Genomic DNA, 22316 nt, shown 5'->3' with positions numbered 1-22316 from the left:
TTGCTAGAGCTTGTTGCCTCAAGGCCGAAATTTCAGCTCTGAGTGTGTCACTTGCAGCTGACTTGTTAGCCGTCTCCTTAGTTCCCAACAATGTCAATATATCCGACAATTTTTTGGTCCTTTCCCTTTTCAGTCTAGCCCCATGAGCTATGAAAATCCCCCTCAATATACATTTAAGGGCTTCCCATTTGATAGGATCCGGTGTGGGATCCTGGGCATGGTCTATCGGGAAGGACCTAACTGCCTCCTTAATAGCTAGCATACATTTCTCATCCTTCAAGAGGTTGTCATTAAGCTTCCATGAAAAACCCCTATTTCCTCCTTCTGTACCCCCAGTTCTCCAAATACTGGTGCGTGATCAGACCATAAGATAGTATCTATTGAACAACCCGGTTTACTATCTAACAAGTCGTGAGAAATAAACAGATGATCCAGTCTTGAGTAACTGTTATGAACCACAGAATAGTAACTGTAGTCTCTGACCTCGGGGTGAAGTACTCGCCACATGTCCACTAACTTGAGGGCCAACAATTCCTTCCTCAATCTACGTAGCGCCGGGCGAGAGATCGAGGACCTACCCGATGACGAGTCCACCTTAGGATCCAATGTAAGATTGAAGTCTCCACCCAGTATGATACACGAACCATCCGCGAACTCTGCCAGCGAGCGCAGAACCCCGGAGCCGAAGCCCACCTGTCCCTGGTTTGGAAAATACACATTAGCCAATGTATACACAGAATCCTGCATGGTAACCTTGACAAATATATACCGCCCCTCCGGATCCATCCTCACATCTACAACCCCAGGCTGGAACGATGTATGTAAGGCTATGGATACCCCGCATGCCTTGCGTGAGGGATGAGGACAATGAAACCAGGCCGGGTAAAATTTAGATACACATTTGGGTGTATTAGTGGCCACAAAGTGTGTCTCTTGAAACATAACTATTTTTATTTTTTTCTTGTGGAAACGGTATAACACCTGTCTCCTTTTTTCGGGTTTGTTCAAGCCCCTAGCATTATAAGTGCAAAATGTTAGTTCCGACATCCGATCAATAGAACAAAGTACTCAGACGAGGAAAAAAAAAAAAACCCCAAAGAAAGAGAGGAAAGAAAGGGGAGGAGAAGAACACACACTGATGAAGACAAATAGAGAAAAGAATATAAACAGGAGGTTATCCCAGAATGACAACCTCAATGAGATTCCTAATATAGACTTAAGTCTAAAGCAGCACTAAACTGCAATCCCTAAGTGAGGTAACGAGGCTGCACATGACGGACGATGAGCCCCCTACGACCCGGCATATGAAAATGGGACCTCTCAGGTCTTCTAGTAACAGAGACTAAGGTAAGTATGAACAATTTAAAACATTTAACATTTGACATAGAGTATAGGTCAAATAGTAGATACTTCGGGGTAGATCAATTATCCCCTAATGTCCCAAGACACTAAGACCACCATTGGTAACAAATCCCAGTCCAACTATTCCCGGAGAATCAAACCAAGCTTCAGAAGATCGACACCACCAGACGAGGCAAAGATTTCTAAGAGATCTCTCTACATTCATGAGGCCGACGGCCGGTGACCATTTCCTGTCTGCCTCTGTCTCGACGTGACCGACTGCCATTGTTCCAGGGTAGGTAAAGGCTTCAGGTTGTTTATAACTGGCCAATCTGGTAGTTTATTCTTAAGTATTTCCAATATTTCAAGGAACTTTGAAAGGTCTCCCATATGGCGGAAGATTGCTGTTTTCCCCTTCCTCTTGGCTATAAGTTGAAATGGATAGCCCCAGCGATACTGGATGTTGTTGTCTATAAGCACCTTCAACGAGGGTTTCAGGGCTCTGCGAGACAAGTCTGGTAGCACAATAAGAGGAGAGTCTTTATATAACAGAGATCCTTTATCCCTAATTCCTTTCAAAATTGCCTCTTTTTCCTTATAGAAATGGATTCTACAGATGACATCTCTAGGTCTAGTCGGATCAGTGGGCCTTGGTCCTAGAGCCCGATGTATACGGTCTATTTCAATCTTATCTTTATTTTGTAAAATGTCCCCAAAAAATTTCTGGGCCCATGCTTCCAGCTGGGGTGGCTCCACGTCTTCACTGAGGCCCCGTATGCGTAGATTATTTCGTCTGTCTATTCTCAATGTCATCCAAGTGGGTAAGGATATCATTTATCTGTAGTGAGTGGTCCTGCAGGACTTGGTGGTGAGAATGTAGATGGTGATAAAACTGATCTTGTTTGACTTCTATATCTGCAATACGGTGGCCAATCTGCTTAATCTCCTCTTTGAGAGAGCCCATATCCTGCTTGTGGGACGCCTCCAGTTTACCCAGCAGGACGTCCATTTCTCGTTTAGTTGGTATGGCTCTAATATGCGCTTTCCAGTCCCAGTCCTCATCTGACAGGGCCATCCCAGGGGACAGATCGCTCCCATAGGCAGCAGAGTGAGAGGGCAACGGCGGTGAAGTGCGCCTGTTATGTTGTAAAGGGCGCTGGGCTCCCTCTCCTTGTCTAGGTGGGGTGGTTTCCTGATATGCATCCTCTCTTATAGCACCCATCCCCTTCTGCCCGTTACCTGCCACCCCTCTGCCGTCCCGATCCTCCATCTCTGTTTCTTGCTGAGCGCGTGGAGCTCTGACCGGCGCCATCTTGGCAGGTGTCTCTCCGTACTGCAGCTGCATGGAGTGCCCCAGATATCGGGTGATTTCACCTCCCTCTCTACTCAGAGGCGCCGAGGCCGATGACGAACGCCTCCCATGTACCATCCTGGGTTTATCAGGGTCTGTGTCGTGTCTCTGGTGCTTGATAAGCCGGGATTACGCCGGAGCTCAGTCTCTCTGCGTCCTATCCCGCCATAGGCAAGCCACGCCCCCAGGACAAAATTATTTTTAGAGCGAATTTACATAATTACAAAATGTCTAAGAAGCATATTATGAAGTCAGCTGTATTTGAGCATTTCACAGTGACTCAAGATAATAAACATTTTGTGTGTCAGTGTGTAAGTGACCCAGATGAAAACAAATGCTGTGATACCAAAATCACTGCGTACTCAGGCAGTGCTAAAAATGTTCCTTCAAGAGCTTCCAATCTAAAAAGAAATTTACAACGCTGCCACCCAGACGTTTACAAAGCTGTGATTGAAAAAGATCACAGCAGCATCAAGAAACCAGAGCCCAGCACTTCCTGCCATTCAAAGGAGGAGGAAAGAGCATCTCAAACATCAGTTACAAGATATTTTGTAAGTGACAGTTACTGTAACAATGACAGAAGATGTGTTTAAAAGACAGCTCATACAGCTTGTTGTGAAGGACAGTGTACCATTATCATTATTTGCATGAACAGCGTTTACAGCTGTTAATGGAGAAATGGCCCGCAAACTTGGCGTTTCTCTGGAAAGAGAAGGTATTAGAAAATTAGTGTTTGAAGAAGCCCTTAACCAAAAGGAAGATCTTAAAAGACTCGCTTTGTGTTTCCTAAAATTGATGCCTGCACATGTCACAGAGTGAAATATTTTGCTATCCACATTCGGTATTTGTGACAACAAAAAAATTGTGACTAGGACGCTGGCAGTAAAAGATACTATAGTTCATCACGGCAACCAGTTTCTCCAGACCTTAGTGGAAAAAGTTATTCAAGATTATGAACTCACAAAAGAACAGGTTGTTGCTATTGTAACTGATAATGTTTCAAACATAAGTACAATTAAACTGATGAATGAGAATAATGAAGGTGAACAGCAGATAGAAGAACATTTCACATTCAGTATGTTGGAGATGAAAGGCCACCGTCCTGTTCCCATAATGGAGGAACAAACAGATATTACTACAGAAGAACAGCAAAATGATTTTTTAACATTAAAAGATATTGTTTAAGCTGCTTCTCACCTCTTTCTTAATCATCACAAGCGCTGTGTTGTGCACATGCTGCAGCTGGCAATAAGAGATAGCTGCATGAGGGACATGCTGGAACTCTGATTAGCAAAATGAGGAAATTGGCTATTGCTGCCAGAACCCCTAAAATTGATTCCATCTTGAAGAGACGTGCTGGAAAAGGGGCAATTGTGGATCAAGCCACTCGGTGGGGCAGCACCTATTTAATGACTGAGCGATTGCTTGAACTGAAACCCTTCCTCGTAGATCTGGCCAACCCTCAGGTAACACTACATGAAGGTCACTGGACACAGGTGGCTGAATTGAAGGAATTTCTTCATCACCCATTTACAGTGACTAAAAAGTTACAAGCTGAGGATTTATCTCCTGGCATTTGTATAAAGGAGCGGAAGAACTTGTTGTTTTGCCTGTCCCAAAGAGGAAGTTTAATCGCAGACGGCATTGCTGCTTCAATGAAACGGAGAGAGACACTGCTATTAGAAAATAACATTCTTCTGGCAGCTGTTTATGTGGACCAGAGTCATCATATATTGCTGGATGATCAGCAGCTTACTAAAGGAAAAGAAGCTTTGATTGAGATAGCAGTTAGGATGCGTGGCTACAGGACGGCCAAGAGCAAGAGGATTCGGGTCCTGCTAGTGCTGCTGCTGACATTCCTTCATCCTCATCAGATGAGGAGTTAAATTTCGACAAGTATTTGAATGACATGGAGCAGGGAAAAAGATTCCACTCCCATAAAAACAGATTGACCATATTTCAGCAAAATTTTTCATTTTTTCTCAAAGAAGTAGAAGAGTTCAATCGTTCATAGAAACTCACTGTGCACAAGGCAATTCCTTTATACCCTGACTGTTAGAGATGTCGCCCGTGTGGTTACTGCTTTACCACCAACCCAAGTTAGTGTAGAGAGGTCGTTCTGTAGCCTTAAAATAATTACCGTATATACTCGAGTATAAGCTGACCCGAGTATAAGCCTACCCCCCTAATCTTGCAACAAAAAACTGGGAAAACTTATTGACTCGAGTATAAGCCTAGGGTGGGAAATGCAGCAGCTACCGGTGAATGTCAAATAAAAATAGATACCAGTAAAAGTAAAATTTAATTGATACATCAGTAGGTTGTGTTTTTGAATATCCATATTGAATCAGGAGCCCCATATAATGCACCAAACAGTTCATGATGGGCCCCATAAGATGCTCCATACAAAATACGCCCCATATAATGCTCCATAAAATTTATGATGGGCCCCATAAGATGCTCCATATTAAAATATGCCCCATATAATGCTGCACAGATGCTGATTATGGCCCCATAAGATGCTCAATATAAAAATGTGCCACATACAATGCTCCATACAGTTTATTATGGCCCCATAAGATGCTCCATATAACAATGTGCCCCATATAAGGCTCCATACAGTTCATTATGGCCCCATAGATGCTCCATATAACAATGTGCCACATGTAATGCTCCATACAGTTCATTATGGCCCCATAAGATGCTCCATATAACAATGTGCCATATATAATGCTCCATACAGTTCATTATGGCCCCATAAGATGCTCCATATAACAATGTGCCACATATAATGCTCCATACAGTTCACTATGGCCTCATATGATGCTCCATAGAAACATTTGCCCCATATAATGCTCCATACAGTTCATTATGGCCCCATAAGATGCTCCATATAACAATGTGCCACATATAATGCTCCATACAGTTCATTATGGCCCCATAAGATGCTCCATATAACAATGTGCCCCATATAATGCTCCATACAGTTCATTATGGACCCATAAGATGATCCATATAACAATGTGCCCCATATAATGCTCCATACAGTTCATTATGGCCCCATAAGATGCTCCATAAAACAATGTGCCCCATATAATGCTCCATACAGTTCATTATGGCCCCATAGATGCTCCATATAACAGTGTGCCCCATATAATGCTCCATACAGTTCATTATGGCCCCATAAGATGCTCCATATAACAATGTGCCCCATATAATGCTCCATACAGTTCATTATGGCCTCATAAGATGCTCCATATAACAATGTGCCCCATATAATGCTCCATACAGTTCATTATGGCCCCATAGATGCTCCATATAACAATGTGCCCCATATAATGCTCCATACAGTTCATTATGGACCCATAAGATGATCCATATAACAATGTGCCACATATAATGCTCCATACAGTTCATTATGGCCCCATAAGATGCTCCATAAAACAATGTGCCCCATATAATGCTCCATACAGATCATTATGGCCCCATAGATACTCCATATAACAATGTGCCAGATATAATGCTCCATACAGTTCATTATGGCCCCATAAGATGCTCCATATAACAATGTGCCCCATATAAGGCTCCATACAGTTCATTATGGCCCCATAAGATTCTCCATATAACAATGTGCCCCATATAATGCTCCATACAGTTCATTATGGCCCCATAGACGCTTCATATAACAGTGTGCCCCATATAATGCTCCATACAGTTCATTATGGCCCCATAAGATGCTCCATGTAACAATGTGCCAGATATAATGCTCCATACAGTTCATTATGGCCCCATAGATGCTCCATATAACAATGTGCCCCATATAATGCTCCATACAGTTCATTATGGCCCATAAGATGCTCCATATAACAATGTGCCCCATATAATGCTCCATACAGTTCATTATGGCCCCATAGATGCGCCATATAACAATGTGCCCCATATAATGCTCCATATAGTTCATTATGGCCCCATAGATGCTCCATATAACATTGTGCCACATATAATGTTCCATACAGTTCATTATGGCCCCATAAGATGCTCCATATAACAATGTGCCCCATATAATGCTCCATACAGTTCATTATGGCCCCATAGATGCGCCATATAACAATGTGCCCCATATAATGCTCCATATAGTTCATTATGGCCCCATAGATGCTCCATATAACAATGTGCCCCATATAATGCTCCATACAGTTCATTATGGCCCATAAGATGCTCCATATAACAATGTGCCCCATATAATGCTCCATACAGTTCATTATGGCCCCATAGATGCGCCATATAACAATGTGCCCCATATAATGCTCCATATAGTTCATTATGGCCCCATAGATGCTCCATATAACATTGTGCCACATATAATGTTCCATACAGTTCATTATGGCCCCATAAGATGCTCCATATAACAATGTGCCACATATAATGCTCCATACAGTTCATTATGGCCCATAAGATGCTCCATATAACAATGTGCCCCATATAATGCTCCATACAGTTCATTATGGCCCCATAGATGCGCCATATAACAATGTGCCCCATATAATGCTCCATATAGTTCATTATGGCCCCATAGATGCTCCATATAACATTGTGCCACATATAATGTTCCATACAGTTCATTATGGCCCCATAAGATGCTCCATATAACAATGTGCCACATATAATGCTCCATACAGTTCATTATGGCCCATAAGATGCTCCATATAACAATGTGCCCCATATAATGCTCCATACAGTTCATTATGGCCCCATAGATGCGCCATATAACAATGTGCCCCATATAATGCTCCATACAGTTCATTATGGCCCATAAGATGCTCCATATAACATTGTGCCACATATAATGTTCCATACAGTTCATTATGGCCCCATAAGATGCTCCATATAACAATGTGCCACATATAATGCTCCATATAGTTCATTATGGCCCCATAGATGCTCCATATAACATTGTGCCCCATATAATGCTCCATACAGTTCATTATGGCCCATAAGATGCTCCATATAACAATGTGCCCCATATAATGCTCCATATAGTTCATTATGGCCCCATAGATGCTCCATATAACATTGTGCCACATATAATGTTCCATACAGTTCATTATGGCCCCATAAGATGCTCCATATAACAATGTGCCCCATATAATGCTCCATACAGTTCATTATGGCCCCATAGATGCGCCATATAACAATGTGCCCCATATAATGCTCCATACAGTTCATTATGGCCCCATAGATGCGCCATATAACAATGTGCCCCATATAATGCTCCATACAGTTCATTATGGCCCATAAGATGCTCCATATAACATTGTGCCACATATAATGTTCCATACAGTTCATTATGGCCCCATAAGATGCTCCATATAACAATGTGCCCCATATAATGCTCCATACAGTTCATTATGGCCCCATAGATGCGCCATATAACAATGTGCCCCATATAATGCTCCATATAGTTCATTATGGCCCCATAGATGCTCCATATAACAATTTGCCACATATAATGCTCCATACAGTTCATTATGGCCCCATAGGATGCTCCATGTAACAATGTGCCCCATATAATGCTCCATACAGTTCATTATGGCCCATAAGATGCTCCATATAACAATGTGCCCCATATAATGCTCCATACAGTTCATTATGGCCCCATAGGATGCTCCATGTAACAATGTGCCAGATATAATGCTCCATACAGTTCATTATGGCCCCATAGACGCTCCATATAACAATGTGCCCCATATAATGCTCCATACAGTTCATTATGGCCCCATAAGATGCTCCATATAACAATGTGCCCCATATAATGCTCCACACAGTTCATTATGGCCCCATAAGATGCTCCATGTAACAATGTGCCCCATATAATGCTCCATACAGTTCATTATGGCCCCATAAGATGCTCCATATAACAATGTGCCCCATATAATGCTGCATACAGTTCATTATGGCCCCATAAGATGCTCCATATAACAATGTGCCAGATATAATGCTCCATACAGTTCATTATGGCCCCATAGATGCTCCATATAACAATGTGCCCCATATAATGCTCCATACAGTTCATTATGGCCCCATAAGATGCTCCATATAACAATGTGCCCCATATAATGCTCCACACAGTTCATTATGGCCCCATAAGATGCTCCATATAACAATGTGCCCCATATAATGCTCCATATAGTTCATTATGGCCCCATAGATGCTCCATATAACAGTGTGCCAGATATAATGCTCCATACAGTTCATTATGGCCCCATAAGATGCTCCATATAACAATGTGCCAGATATAATGCTCCATACAGTTCATTATGGCCCCATAGATGCTCCATATAACAATGTGCCAGATATAATGCTTCATACAGTTCATTATGGCCCCATAAGATGCTCCATATAACAATGTGCCAGATATAATGCTTCATACAGTTCATTATTGCCCCATAAGATGCTCCATATAGGGTCATTCCACATCAAGTGGACCAGTTTTAAAAATCATCCCCACTCGACCTTCTCCGATTTTGCTGAAAATTTAAAAGGATGTACATGTATGTTTGAAAAGAGGTTCTGTAAATTTTTAGGGCCAGATCTCAAATACATTGGGCATTGTTGACCTTTCACTGGAGGTTCCACCAAGCCTGCGGCTTCAGCTAAGAGGATTTTGCAAACTTTGGCACATGGCCATTAGAGTTCTATACTGGCTATGATGCTGAAATTTGGCATACTAGCTCAACTTTTGCTGCTAAACATGATAAAATTATTACCGGCTATGACAAAACAATATTTCGGCCGCAATTTTGTGTCAAAGTAGCTTGAAAAACGCGTTGCATAAAATTTATGCCAAACTTTGCCCATATATAACTCAAGACCAAAAACCAATAGTAACTAGTGCTTTGCCCTGTACACCAAACATCTACATGACTTTGCATTGCTGCAATATCACGGTCAAAGCATATGTATTTGTGGAAATATTCACACCCACATATGATGAAAAACGTAAAAAAAACGAATTTTACCTATTTTTAGGTCAAATTTCTCAAAAAGGGTACCCCTAAAATATATTAATTCTGATATCATTAGAAAGAGCACATTTTTCTCTACAAGGATCATTGGGTTTTTTTTTGGAGTCTCTCAGTTTAAGAAATGAAAAATGCCACTGAACATGGTGTTATTTATTAATACGCAATGAATGGTAACTGCACCATTCAAACCCTTGCGTTGGTCCATGGTGGTTATACCACAACCAATTCCCTAAGAATTGGTATTATAATCCTATTAAGAGTTGTAATAATGCTGTCTTTCGAGAATTGGCAGCCCCATCGCCTAGGAGCCATGGCCGATGGCCGTGCAAGGAGAGCCTCGGGCGGTCTCTTTATCGCAGGTTCCGAAGCCTGAGGGTGGGTGTCTTTGCCTAGGATCCCAAGCCTAATATTGGGTATCTTTTGTTGGTTCCCAAGCCATAATGTTCAGTCTAAGTGCTCTGGAATTGTTGCTGAATTTGCAACATAATCGGTTCAGAGAAGCTGTATTGTCGGCCCATTGCTGTCCAAATCTTGACATTGGCACCTAAAAGTTGGTCCATTAAGGCTATATCAGAGGAATTCGGTGTCTCTGAACGAATGGTCAAACAAGCTCGAAAGCTTAAATGTGAACATGGAATCTTAGCCTTACCTAGAATCAAGTGTGACAAGAAAGTTTCTGAGGAAGTGAAGAAAAAGGTGCAGGCATTTTTTGAGGCTGATGAATTCAGTCGAATGTGCCCTGGTAAAAAGACTATGTATCAGTGCGAATAGCAGGAGAAAAAGAGCAGATGCAAAAGTGACTATTACTGAGCAATATGAGGGAAATGTTTGTTGCCTATCGGTATCGGAATGGCCCTGAAATTGGATTTTCCAAGTTTTGTGAGCTTCAGCCAAAGTGGTGCGTAACCGTTGGATCTGCTGGAACACATTCCGTTTGTGTGTACCATTCACCAAAATGTCAAACTAATGCTTGCAGCATGCCCAATCAATGACTACAAAGAGCTCATATGCAAAATGGTCTGTGGAATTGAATCCAAGGACTGTATGCTTGGCCGTTGTGATAAATGCCCGGGGCCTGAAGTTTTAAAAGAATTTGTAGTCAATGTGTTTGTCAACAGTGACCCTGAAGATATTATTGAGTTCAAACAATGGATTCACACTGATCGAGACACGCTTGATACCAAACAACTGACTATAGAAGATTTCATTGAAGAATTGGTTTTGAAAATTTCTAAACTTTGTAGCCATCACTACATCGCCAAGCATCAAAGTTGATATGTGAAATCGTTGAAGGAAAATCTGAGACCTGGAGAGCTTGTGATCCTTATGGACTTTGCTGAAAATTACTCATTTATTGTTCAAGATGCCATTCAAGGTTTCCACTGGGAAAATAGTCAAGCTACAGTACACCCATTTGTAATTTACTTCAAGGAGTTAAATGGTGAAGCTGCGCAGAACATCAGCTTGTGCATAATCAGTGATTGCTCACGACGTGACACAGTTGCAGTCCACACTTTCTTAACAGTAATTGTGGAGTATCTCAAGACTCTCATCTATGGGATTCGTCATATCCACTACTTCAGCGATGGATCTGCAGCCCAGTACAAAAATGTTCTCTACTTGTGCCACCACAATGCTGATTTCAATATCAGCGCTGAATGGAATTTTTTTGGTACCAGTCATGGAAAGTTGCTCTGTGATGGGATTGGAGGGACAGCAAAGAGGTTGGCAGCTCGTGCCAGTCTTCAACGCCCAACTGAAAACCAAATACTGACCCCGGTGGATTTATTCAACTTTTGCAACGAGCAACTGCATGGAATCAAGTTTTTTTTTGTTCCAAAAGAAAAAATTGACGAAATATGGGTAGTTCAAGAGGAAAGGTTCAAAGATGGACATATGATTGCTGGAACAAGAGAAAATCACCAGTTTGTGCCAATTGATGACAAAAAGATTTGCATTTCAAGGGTGTCAAATGACCCATCATCTTTCATTGCCCATGTAGATAGATCTGTCAGATCAGAAATGCCTTTTGTGCCAATTGCTAACCTCCAGCCAGGGCAATACATTGCCTGCATTTACGATAGGAACTGGTGGATTGGAAATATTTCTGAAATTTCAGTCGACGAGCATGATGCATTAATAAATTTTATGCATCCTCATGGACCAGCTAGCTTCTTTCACTGGCCTGTGAGAAATGATACATGCTGGATTCCCGAGCAGTCAATCATAGCAATAATTCCAGCACCAGCTGCAACAGCAATAGGCCGACAATACAGCTTCTCTGAACCGATTATGTTGCAAATTCAGCAACAATTCCAGAGCACTTAGACTGAACATTATGGCTTGGGAACCAACAAAAGATACCCAGTATTAGGCTTGGGATCCTAGGCAAAGACACCCACCCTCAGGCTTCGGAACCTGCGATAAAGAGACCGCCCGAGGCTCGCCTTGCACGGCTATCGGCCATGGCTCCTAGGCGATGGGGCTGCCAATTCTCGAAAGACAGCATTATTACAATTCTTAATAGGATTATAATACCAATTCTTAGGGAATTGGTTGTGGTATAACTACCATGGACCAACGCAAGGGTTTGAATAGTGCAGTTACCATTCATTGCGTATTAATAAATAACACCATGTTCAGTGGCATTTTTCATTTCTTAAACTGAGAGACTCCAAAAAAAACCCCAATGATCCTTGTAGAGAAAAATGTGCTCTTTCTAATGATATCAGAATTAATATATTTTAGGGGTACCCTTTTTGAGAAATTTGACCTAAAAATAGGTAAAATTCGTTTTTTTTTACGTTTTTCATCATATGTGGGTGTGAATATTTCCACAAATACATATGCTTTGACCGTGATATTGCAGCAATGCAAAGTCATGTAGATGTTTGGTGTACAGGGCAAAGCACCAGTTACTATTGGTTTTTGGTCTTGAGTTATATATGGGCAAAGTTTGGCATAAATTTTATGCGACGCGTTTTTCAAGCTACTTTGACACAAAATTGCGGCCAAAATATTGTTTTGTCATAGCTGGTAATAATGTTATCATGTTTAGCAGCAAAAGTTGAGCTAGTATGCCAAATTTCAGCATCATAGCCAGTATAGAACTCTAATGGCTATGTGCCAAAGTTTGCAAAATCCTCTTAGCTGAAGCCGCAGGCTTGGTGGAACCTCCAGTGAAAGGTCAACAATGCCCAATGTATTTGAGATCTGGCCCTAAAAATTTACAGAACCTCTTTTCAAACATACATGTACATCCTTATAAATTTTCAGCAAAATCGGAGAAGGTCGAGTGGGGACCACTGGTCCACTTGATGTGGAATGACCCTATAACATTGTGCCCCATATAATGCTCCATACAGTTCATCATGGCCTCATAAGATGCTCCATATAACAATGTGCCCCATATAATGCTCCATACAGTTCATTATGGCCCCATAAGATGCTCCATATAACAATGTGCCACATATAATGCTCCATACAGTTCATTATGGCCCCATAAGATGCTCCATATAACAATGTGCCCCATATAATGCTCCATACAGTTCATTATGGCCCCATAAGATGCTCCATATAACATTGTGCCACATATAATGCTCCAATACAGTTCATTATGGCCCCATAAAATGCTCCATATAACAATGAGCCAGATATAATGCTCCATACAGTTCATTATGGCCCCATAAGATGCTCCCTGTAACAATGTGCCAGATATAATGCTCTATACAGTTCATTATGGCCCCATAAGATGCTCCCTGTAACAATGTGCCCCATATAATGCTCCATACAGTTCATTATGGCCCCATAAGATGCTCCATATAACAATGTGCCCCATATAATGCTCCATACAGTTCATTATGGCCCCATAAGATGCTCCATATAACATTGTGCCAGATATAATGCTCCAATACAGTTCATTATGGCCCCATAAGATGCTCCCTGTAACAATGTGCCAGATATAATGCTCTATACAGTTCATTATGGCCCCATAAGATGCTCCATATAACAATGTGCCAGATATAATGCTCCAATACAGTTCATTATGGCCCCATAAGATGCTCCATAGAAACATTTGCCCCATATAATGCTCCATACAGTTCATTATGGCCCCATAGATGCTCCATATAACAATGTGCCCCATATAATGCTCCATACAGTTCATTATGGCCCCATAGACGCTCCATATAACAATGTGCCCCATATAATGCTCCATACAGTTCATTATGGCCCCATAAGATGCTCCATATAACAATGTGCCACATATAATGCTCCATACAGTTCATTATGGCCCCATAAGATGCTGCATATAACAATGTGCCCCATATAATGCTCCATACAGTTCATTATGGCCTCATAGATGCTCCATATAACAATGTGCCACATATAATGCTCCAATACAGTTCATTATGGCCCCATAGACGCTCCATATAACAATGTGCCAGATATAATGCTCCATACAGTTCATTATGGCCTCATAGATGCTCCATATAACAATGTGCCACATATAATGCTCCATACAGATCATTATGGCCCCATAAGATGCTCCCTGTAACAATGTGCCCCATATAATGGTCCATACAGTTCATTATGGCCCCATAAGATTGTCCATATAACAATGTGCCCAATATAATGCTCCATACAGTTCATTATGGCCCCATAGATGCTCCATATAACAATGTGCCAGATATAATGCTCCATACAGTTCATTATGGACCCATACGGTGCTCCATATAACAATGTGCCAGATATAATGCTCCATACAGTTCATTATGGCCCCATAGATGCTCCATATAACAATGTGCCCCATATAATGCTCCATACAGTTCATTATGGCCTCATAAGATGCTCCATATAACAATGTGCCCCATATAATGCTCCATACAGTTCATTATGGCCTCATAAGATGCTCCATATAACAATGTGCCCCATATAATGCTCCATACAGTTCATTATGGCCCCATAAGATGCTCCATATAACAATGTGCCAGATATAATGCTCCATACAGTTCATTATGGCCCCATAAGATGCTCCATATAACAATGTGCCACATATAATGCTCCATACAGTTCATTATGGCCCCATAAGATGCTCCATATAACAATGTGCCACATATAGTGCTCCATACAGTTCATTATGGCCCCATAGATGCTCCATATAACAATGTGCCCCATATAATGCTCCATACAGTTCATTATGGCCCCATAAGATGCTCCATATAACAATGTGCCCCATATAATGCTCCATACAGTTCATTATGGCCCTATAGATGCTCCATATAACAATGTGCCAGATATAATGCTCCATACAGTTCATTATTGCCCCATAAGATGCTCCATGTAACAATGTGCCAGATATAATGCTCCATACAGTTCATTATGGCCCCATAGATGCTCCATATAACAATGTGCCCCATATAATGCTCCATACAGTTCATTATGGCCCCATAGATGCTCCATATAGCAATGTGCCCCATATAATGCTCCATACAGTTCATTATGGCCCCATAGATGCTCCATATAACAATGTGCCAGATATAATGCTCCATACAGTTCATTATGGCCCCATAGGATGCTCCATATAACAATGCGCCACATATAATGCTCCATACAGTTCATTATGGCCCCATAGGATGCTCCATATAACAATGTGCCACATATAATGCTCCAATACAGTTCATTATGGCCCCATAAGATGCTCCATATAACAATGTGCCACATATAATGCTCCATACAGTTCATTATGGCCCCATAAGATGCTCCATATAACAATGTGCCACATATAATGCTCCAATACAGTTCATTATGGCCCCATAAGATGCTCCATATAACAATGTGCCACATATAATGCTCCATACAGTTCATTATAGCTCCATGTAAAAATGTGCCACATGTAATGCTCCATACAGTTCATTATGGCCCCATAAGATGCTCCATGTAACAATGTGCCCCATATAATGCTCCATACAGTTCATTATGGCCCCATAAGATGCTCCATGTAACAATGTGCCCCATATAATGCTCCATACAGTTCATTATGGCCCCATAAGATGCTCCATGTAACAATGTGCCAGATATAATGCTCCATACAGTTCATTATGGCCCCATAAGATTGTCCATATAACAATGTGCCCCATATAATGCTCCATACAGTTCATTATGGCCCCATAAGATGCTCCATGTAACAATGTGCCAGATATAATGCTCCATACAGTTCATTATGGCCCCATAACATGCTCCATATAACAATGTGCCCCATATAATGCTTTATACAGTTCATTATGGCCCCATAAGATGCTCCATGTAACAATGTGCCAGATATAATGCTCCATACAGTTCATTATGGCCCCATAAGATGCTCCATATAACAATGTGCCCCATATAATGCTCCATACAGTTCATTATGGCCCCATAAGATGCTCCATATAACAATGTGCCCCATATAATGCTCCATACAGTTCATTATGGCCCCATAAGATGCTCCATATAACAATGTGCCCCATATAATGCTCCATACAGTTCATTATGGCCCCATAGATGCTCCATATAACAATGTGCCACATATAATGCTCCATACAGTTCATTATGGACCCATACGGTGCTCCATATAACAATTTGCCCCATATAATGCTCCATACAGTTCATTATGGACCCATACGGTGCTCCATATAACAATGTGCCAGATATAATGCTCCATACAGTTCATTATGGCCCCATAAGATGCTCCATATAACAATGTGCCCCATGTAATGCTCCATACAGTTCATTATGGCCCCATAAGATGCTCCATATAACAATGTGCAACATATAATGCTCCATACAGTTCATTATGGCCCCATACGGTGCTCCATATAACAATGTGCCCCATATAATGCTCCATACAGTTCATTATGGCCCCATAAGATGCTCCATATAACAATGTGCCCCATATAATGCTCCATACAGTTCATTATGGCCCCATAAGATGCTCCATATAACAATGTGCCCCATATAATGCTCCATACAGTTCATTATGGCCCCATAAGATGCTCCAGATAACAATGTGCCCCATATAGTGCTCCATACAGTTCATTATGGACCCATACGGTGCTCCATATAACAATGTGCCAGATATAATGCTCCATACAGTTCATTATGGCCCCATAAGATGCTCCATATAACAATGTGCCCCATATAATGCTCCATACAGTTCATTATGGCCCCATAAGATGCTCCATATAACAATGTTCCCCATATAATGCTCCATACAGTTCATTATGGCCCCATAAGATGCTCCATATAACAATGTGCCACATATAATGCTCCATACAGTTCATTATGGCCCCATAGATGCTCCATATAACAATTTGCCCCATATAATGCTCCATACAGTTCATTATGGCCCCATAAGATGCTCCATATAACAATGTGCCCCATATAATGCTCCATACAGTTCATTATGGCCCCATAGATGCTCCATATAACAATGTGCCCCATATAATGCTCCATACAGTTCATTATGGCCCCATAAGATGCTCCATATAACAATGTGCCCCATATAATGCTCCATACAGTTCATTATGGCCCCATAAGATGCTCCATATAACAATGTGCCACATATAATGCTCCATACAGTTCATTATGGCCCCATAAGATGCTCCATATAACAATGTGCCCCATATAATGCTCCATACAGTTCATTATGGCCCCATAGATGCTCCATATAACAATGTGCCCCATATAATGCTCCATACAGTTCATTATGGCCCCATAAGATGCTCCATATAACAATGTGCCCCATATAATGCTCCATACAGTTCATTATGGCCCCATAAGATGCTCCATATAACAATGTGCCCCATATAATGCTCCATACAGTTCATTATGGCCCCATAAGATGCTCCATATAACAATGTGCCACATATACTGCTGCTGCAATAAAAAAAAATATGACATACCTCTCGTCGCTGCCCGCTGCTCCTCAGCGTCCCTTCTCTCCGCACTGACTTTTGAGGCAGAGGGCATCACGCATACTAATACGTCATCGCGCCCTCTGACCTGAACAGTCACTGCGAAAGACGCGGCGGCGGTGGAACGAGGAAAGGTAAATATGAATTACTCACCTGCTCCCGGCGCTGGCAGCTTCTTCACCTCTTCAGCGGTCACGTGGTACCGCCCATTACAGTATTGAATATGCGGCTCCACCCCTATAGGAGTGGAGTCCATATTCATTACTTTAATGAGCGGTACCATGTGACCGCTGAAGAGGGGAAGAAGCTGCAGGCGCCGAAGACCAAGGGACACACAGGGACTTCATCAGGAGCTCCTGGAGTAGGTGAGTATGTGACCGTCGTCGCTCCCCCTCACCCGCCGACCCTGACTCGAGTATAAGCCGAGAGGGGCACTTTCAGCCCATTTTTTGGGGCTGAAAATCTCGGCTTATACTCGAGTATATACGGTAGGGCAGATGTGAGGTCATCTATGAAGGAGGATCTGATGGAGGCAATACTATTTCTCAGAACAAATTCAAAGACTGCACAAATGCTATTCAGTATGTTTTTGTTGAAAACTTTTTTTTTCCCATTTACTGCACAGTGTATAATAAATTGTAAATATGTAAAGGTTTTTGTGTTCTAAAGTTGTATTCCAATAAATATATTCATATTATATATATATATATATATATATATATATATATATATATATATATATATATTTATATTTATTTATATTTATTATGTATACCCCTCCGCACTTGTAAAGCGCCATGGAATAAATGGCGCTATAACAATAAATAATAATAATATATTGTATGTTCTATCTAAATGGCTTGATTATTGTATCATAATGATTAAAAGCCTGATGTTACCATTTTACTACAGTAAATTTATCACTTAAATATGAGCCATGTATGAGGGAGTCGGAGTTGGAGTCGGAGTTGGTGTTATGGAAATTGAGGAGTCGGAGGTTTGGCTTACCGACTCCACAGCCCTGCCTTGCACACAGTCAAGGCACCCAGTGCCAGAGGTAGCAAAACAACCCCAAAACATTTGTGACCATCCGCCATATGTGACTAGGTACTGTGCTCTTTTCTTTGTAGGCCTCCATCAATAATCTGTAAATGGTAAAATTATTTGCTTTACCAAAAAGTTGTATTTTGGTCTGCTCTGTCCACAAGGGACTTCCCCTGAAGCGAACATTTTGGCAAACTGCAGTCTAGCTTTTCTGTGTCAGCAGTGGGGTGGAAAGTCCGCACTGACACTGAGGCACCCATAGTCGACAGGACACCTTGAATTTCTTTGCAGCTTGATAGGGGCTGCTTATCCACCATCCAGACTCTCCTGCATTGCAACCTTGTAGACTGTGAGCCCTCGCTAGAAGGGTCCTCTCTCATCCTGTACCAGTCGGTCACTTGTTTTCTTCAAAATTTTTGTACTTGTTTTTATTATGTATACTTTTACATGTAAAGCCCCATGGAATAAAGCACTATAAAAAAATTATATTTCTTCAAATTTTCTCTGCCATCGACGCCCAAGGAGATAATCTACAGTGCCATTATGGGTTGTAAACTTCATGATTATGCTGTGCACCGTGGAGAAATGAACATCAAGATCTCTGGAGATGGATTTGTATCCTTGAGATTGTTGATATTTTTAATAATTTTGGTTCTTGAGTCCTCAGACCGTTCTCTTCTCCCCTTTCTGTTCTTCATGCTTAGTGTGGCACACTCAGACACACAATGCAAAGATTGAGTCAACTTCTTCCATTTTTATCTGGTTTCAGGTGTGATTTTCATTTTATCCACACCTGTTATTAGCAACAGGTGAGTGTGAACGAGCATCACATGATTGAAAGAGTTGTTTACCCACAATTTGGAAAGGTGCCATCAATTTTGTTCGACCCATTTTGGGGTTTTGCTTGAAATTATGTCCAATTTGCCTTCTTTTCCCTCTATTTTTTGCTGTCTTGTTCCAATACACACAAAGGAAATAAACATGTGTATAACAAAACATGTGTAACTGCAATTATTTTCTGGGAGAAATACTCCATTTTCGGGAACAATTTCAAGGGTACGAAGACTTTTTGCCATGACTGTATAGTGTATACAGCTATATGCAGACATCAGCCTGGATTTATAGTAATAGAGGATGAGCTGTGGCTGCGGTCACCATGTCATTCACATCGAAAATTGCTGGACTCTTTCTCAGGTATGCGATATAAACGTCGTGGGGTCGATAAGAACGGAAATGTTGCAAATTACGTTGAAACGGAGCAGTTCATCCATGTCCACAACCACACGCTGTCCTTTGTGCAGACCCGGGGCTCAGTACCCGTGTTCTGGAGCCAAGCTGGATATCGCTACAACCCCCGACCTCGGCTCGACAAAGGTAAGAGCCCCTGTCCATCTACAGCCCTGTACATCCACACATAACCCCCATCATGGCCCCTGCACATCATCTACAGCCCCATACATCCACAAATAACGCCCATCATGGCCCCTGCACATCATCTGGAGCCCCATACATCCACACATAACCCCCATCATGGCCCCTGTACATCCTCTACAGCCCCGTATATCCACGCATAACCCCCAGCATGGCCCCTGTACATCATCCACAACCCCGTACATCCACACACACAACCCTCATCATGGCCCCTGTACATCATCTACAGCCCCGAACATCCACACATAACCCCCATCATTATTATTATTACTATTTATTTATATAGCACCATTAATTCCATGGTGCTGTACATTAGACGGGGTTACATCAAAATACAAATATCACTTACAGTAAACAAAACTAACAATGACAGACTGATACAGAGGGGAGAGGACCCTGCCCTTGCGAGCTTACATTCTACAGGATTATGGGGAAGGAGACAGTAGGTCGGAGGTTGCAGTAGGTCCGATGGTGTTGAGATGGCCGTGTGAGCATTACAGGTTGTAAACTTCTTTGAAGAGATGGGTTTTCAGGTTCCATTTGACAGATCCTAATGTGTTGGATAACTGGATGTGTTGGGGCTCAGAATTCCAGAGGATGGGGGATATTCAGGAGAAGTCTTGGAGGCGATTGGGTGATGAGCGAATAAGTGTGGAGGAGAAAAGGAGGTCTTGGGAGGACCAGAAATTACGTGAGGGAAGATAGTGAGAGATTAGTACAGAAATATATGGAGGAAAAAGGTTATGGATGGCTTTGTAGGTCACTGTTAGTAGTTTAAACTGGATACGCTGGGAAATTGGGAGCCAGTGAAGGGATTTGCAACGAGGGGAAGCAGGAGTGTAGCGAGGAGAGAGATAAATTAGTCGGGCAGCAGAGTTAATGATAGACTGGAGGGGTGCGAGAGTGTTAAAGGGTAACCCACAAAAGAGGATGTTGCAGTAGTCAAGGCAAGAGATAATAAGGGCATGCACAAGCATTTTCGTAGAGTGAGGATTGAGGAAAGGGCAGATTCTGAAAATATTTTTGAGCTGGAGACGACAGGAGGTGGCGAGAGCTTGGATGAGCGGTTTAAAGGACAGGGCAGAGTCCAGGGTTATTCCGAGGTAGAGAATTGTCTGTTAGCTTTGGCTGTAAGTAAGTCGTTCGTAAGTTTGGTCAGGGCAGTCTCAGTGGAATGGTGGGAACAGAAGCCAGATTGTAGGCTGTTGAAGAAAGAGTTATATGCAAGGCTAGAGGAAAGTTCAGCGTGGACATGCTGCTCAAGTAGTTTAGGAGCAAAGATATGGGGTGGTAGCTGGACATAGCGCTTGGGTCAAGGGAAGGCTTTTTGGGGATAGGTGTGATTGTGGCATGTTTGAAAGCAGAGGGGAAGGTACCAGATTTTAGTGATAGATTGAAGAGATGGGTTAGTGTAGTGGTGAGGTGTGATTTGGAGAGAAGATGAGCAAGCTGTCCTTCAGTGATTTTGGAGAGGGAAGTTATGGGGTTAGGGCATTGGTCAGGCATAAAAATGGGCTGTGGTGGTCGGACAACAAAGACTTGCCTTGTTTGGTCTATCTTATTTTTGAAGTGTGTGGCAAAGTCCTCAGCAGAGATTAAGGAAGTCGGAGGGGGCAGTGGTGGGCGGAGGAGGGAGTTAAAGGTGTTGAAGAACTGTTTGGGGTTGTGAGATAAAGAAGCTAGGAGGGATGTGAAATTGGCCTGTTTAGCAGAGGTGAGAGTTGATTTGAATGCGAGTGTTGCTTGTTTGACTGCAGTGAAATCATCTTGCGATTGCGTTTTCTTCCAAGAATGTTCTGCAATTCTGGATACTTACCGAAGCTTTTTAGTGATGTTATTGTGCCAGGGTTGTCTATTGATTCGTTGCACTCTGCTATGCATGACAGGGGCGAGCAAGTCGATGGCTGATGCCAGAGTGGCATTGTAGAGAGGCAGTGTCTGTGTCGTGGAGTGAAGCTATGGAGGACAGTGGCTGAATAGAGTCAAAGAGTGTGCGAGGGTCTAGATGTGTGAGGTTTCTGCGGGGGTGCGCATGTTGCTGGACATGGGTGACAGGTGTGGAGGACAGTGATGAGAAAGTAAGCAGATGGTGGTCGGATAGGGGGAGAGGGGAGGTGGTGAAGTTAGATAGGTAGCATAAACGGGTGAAGACCAGGTCTAATGTGCGTCTGTGTG

General features: G+C 42.1%; 1 protein-coding gene across 3 annotated transcripts in view; it reads left to right on the top strand.

Moving 5' to 3' along the window:
* INPP5F (inositol polyphosphate-5-phosphatase F) overlaps nt 1-22316 on the top strand; it is a 227765-nt gene that overhangs the window by 140149 nt on the left and 65300 nt on the right. For all 3 annotated transcript variants that reach the window (XM_077257866.1, XM_077257865.1, XM_077257868.1), the window contains exon 8: nt 19905-20084. In XM_077257866.1, coding sequence (XP_077113981.1) covers nt 19905-20084 — 180 coding nt within the window. The remainder of the gene's footprint in view (nt 1-19904; nt 20085-22316) is intronic.

This window comes from Ranitomeya variabilis, chromosome 4, assembly GCF_051348905.1.
Source record: "Ranitomeya variabilis isolate aRanVar5 chromosome 4, aRanVar5.hap1, whole genome shotgun sequence".
Lineage (NCBI taxonomy): Eukaryota > Metazoa > Chordata > Amphibia > Anura > Dendrobatidae > Ranitomeya > Ranitomeya variabilis.
Note: the sequence above shows the minus strand (reverse complement) of the source record. Positions and strands in the feature narration are given on the sequence as shown.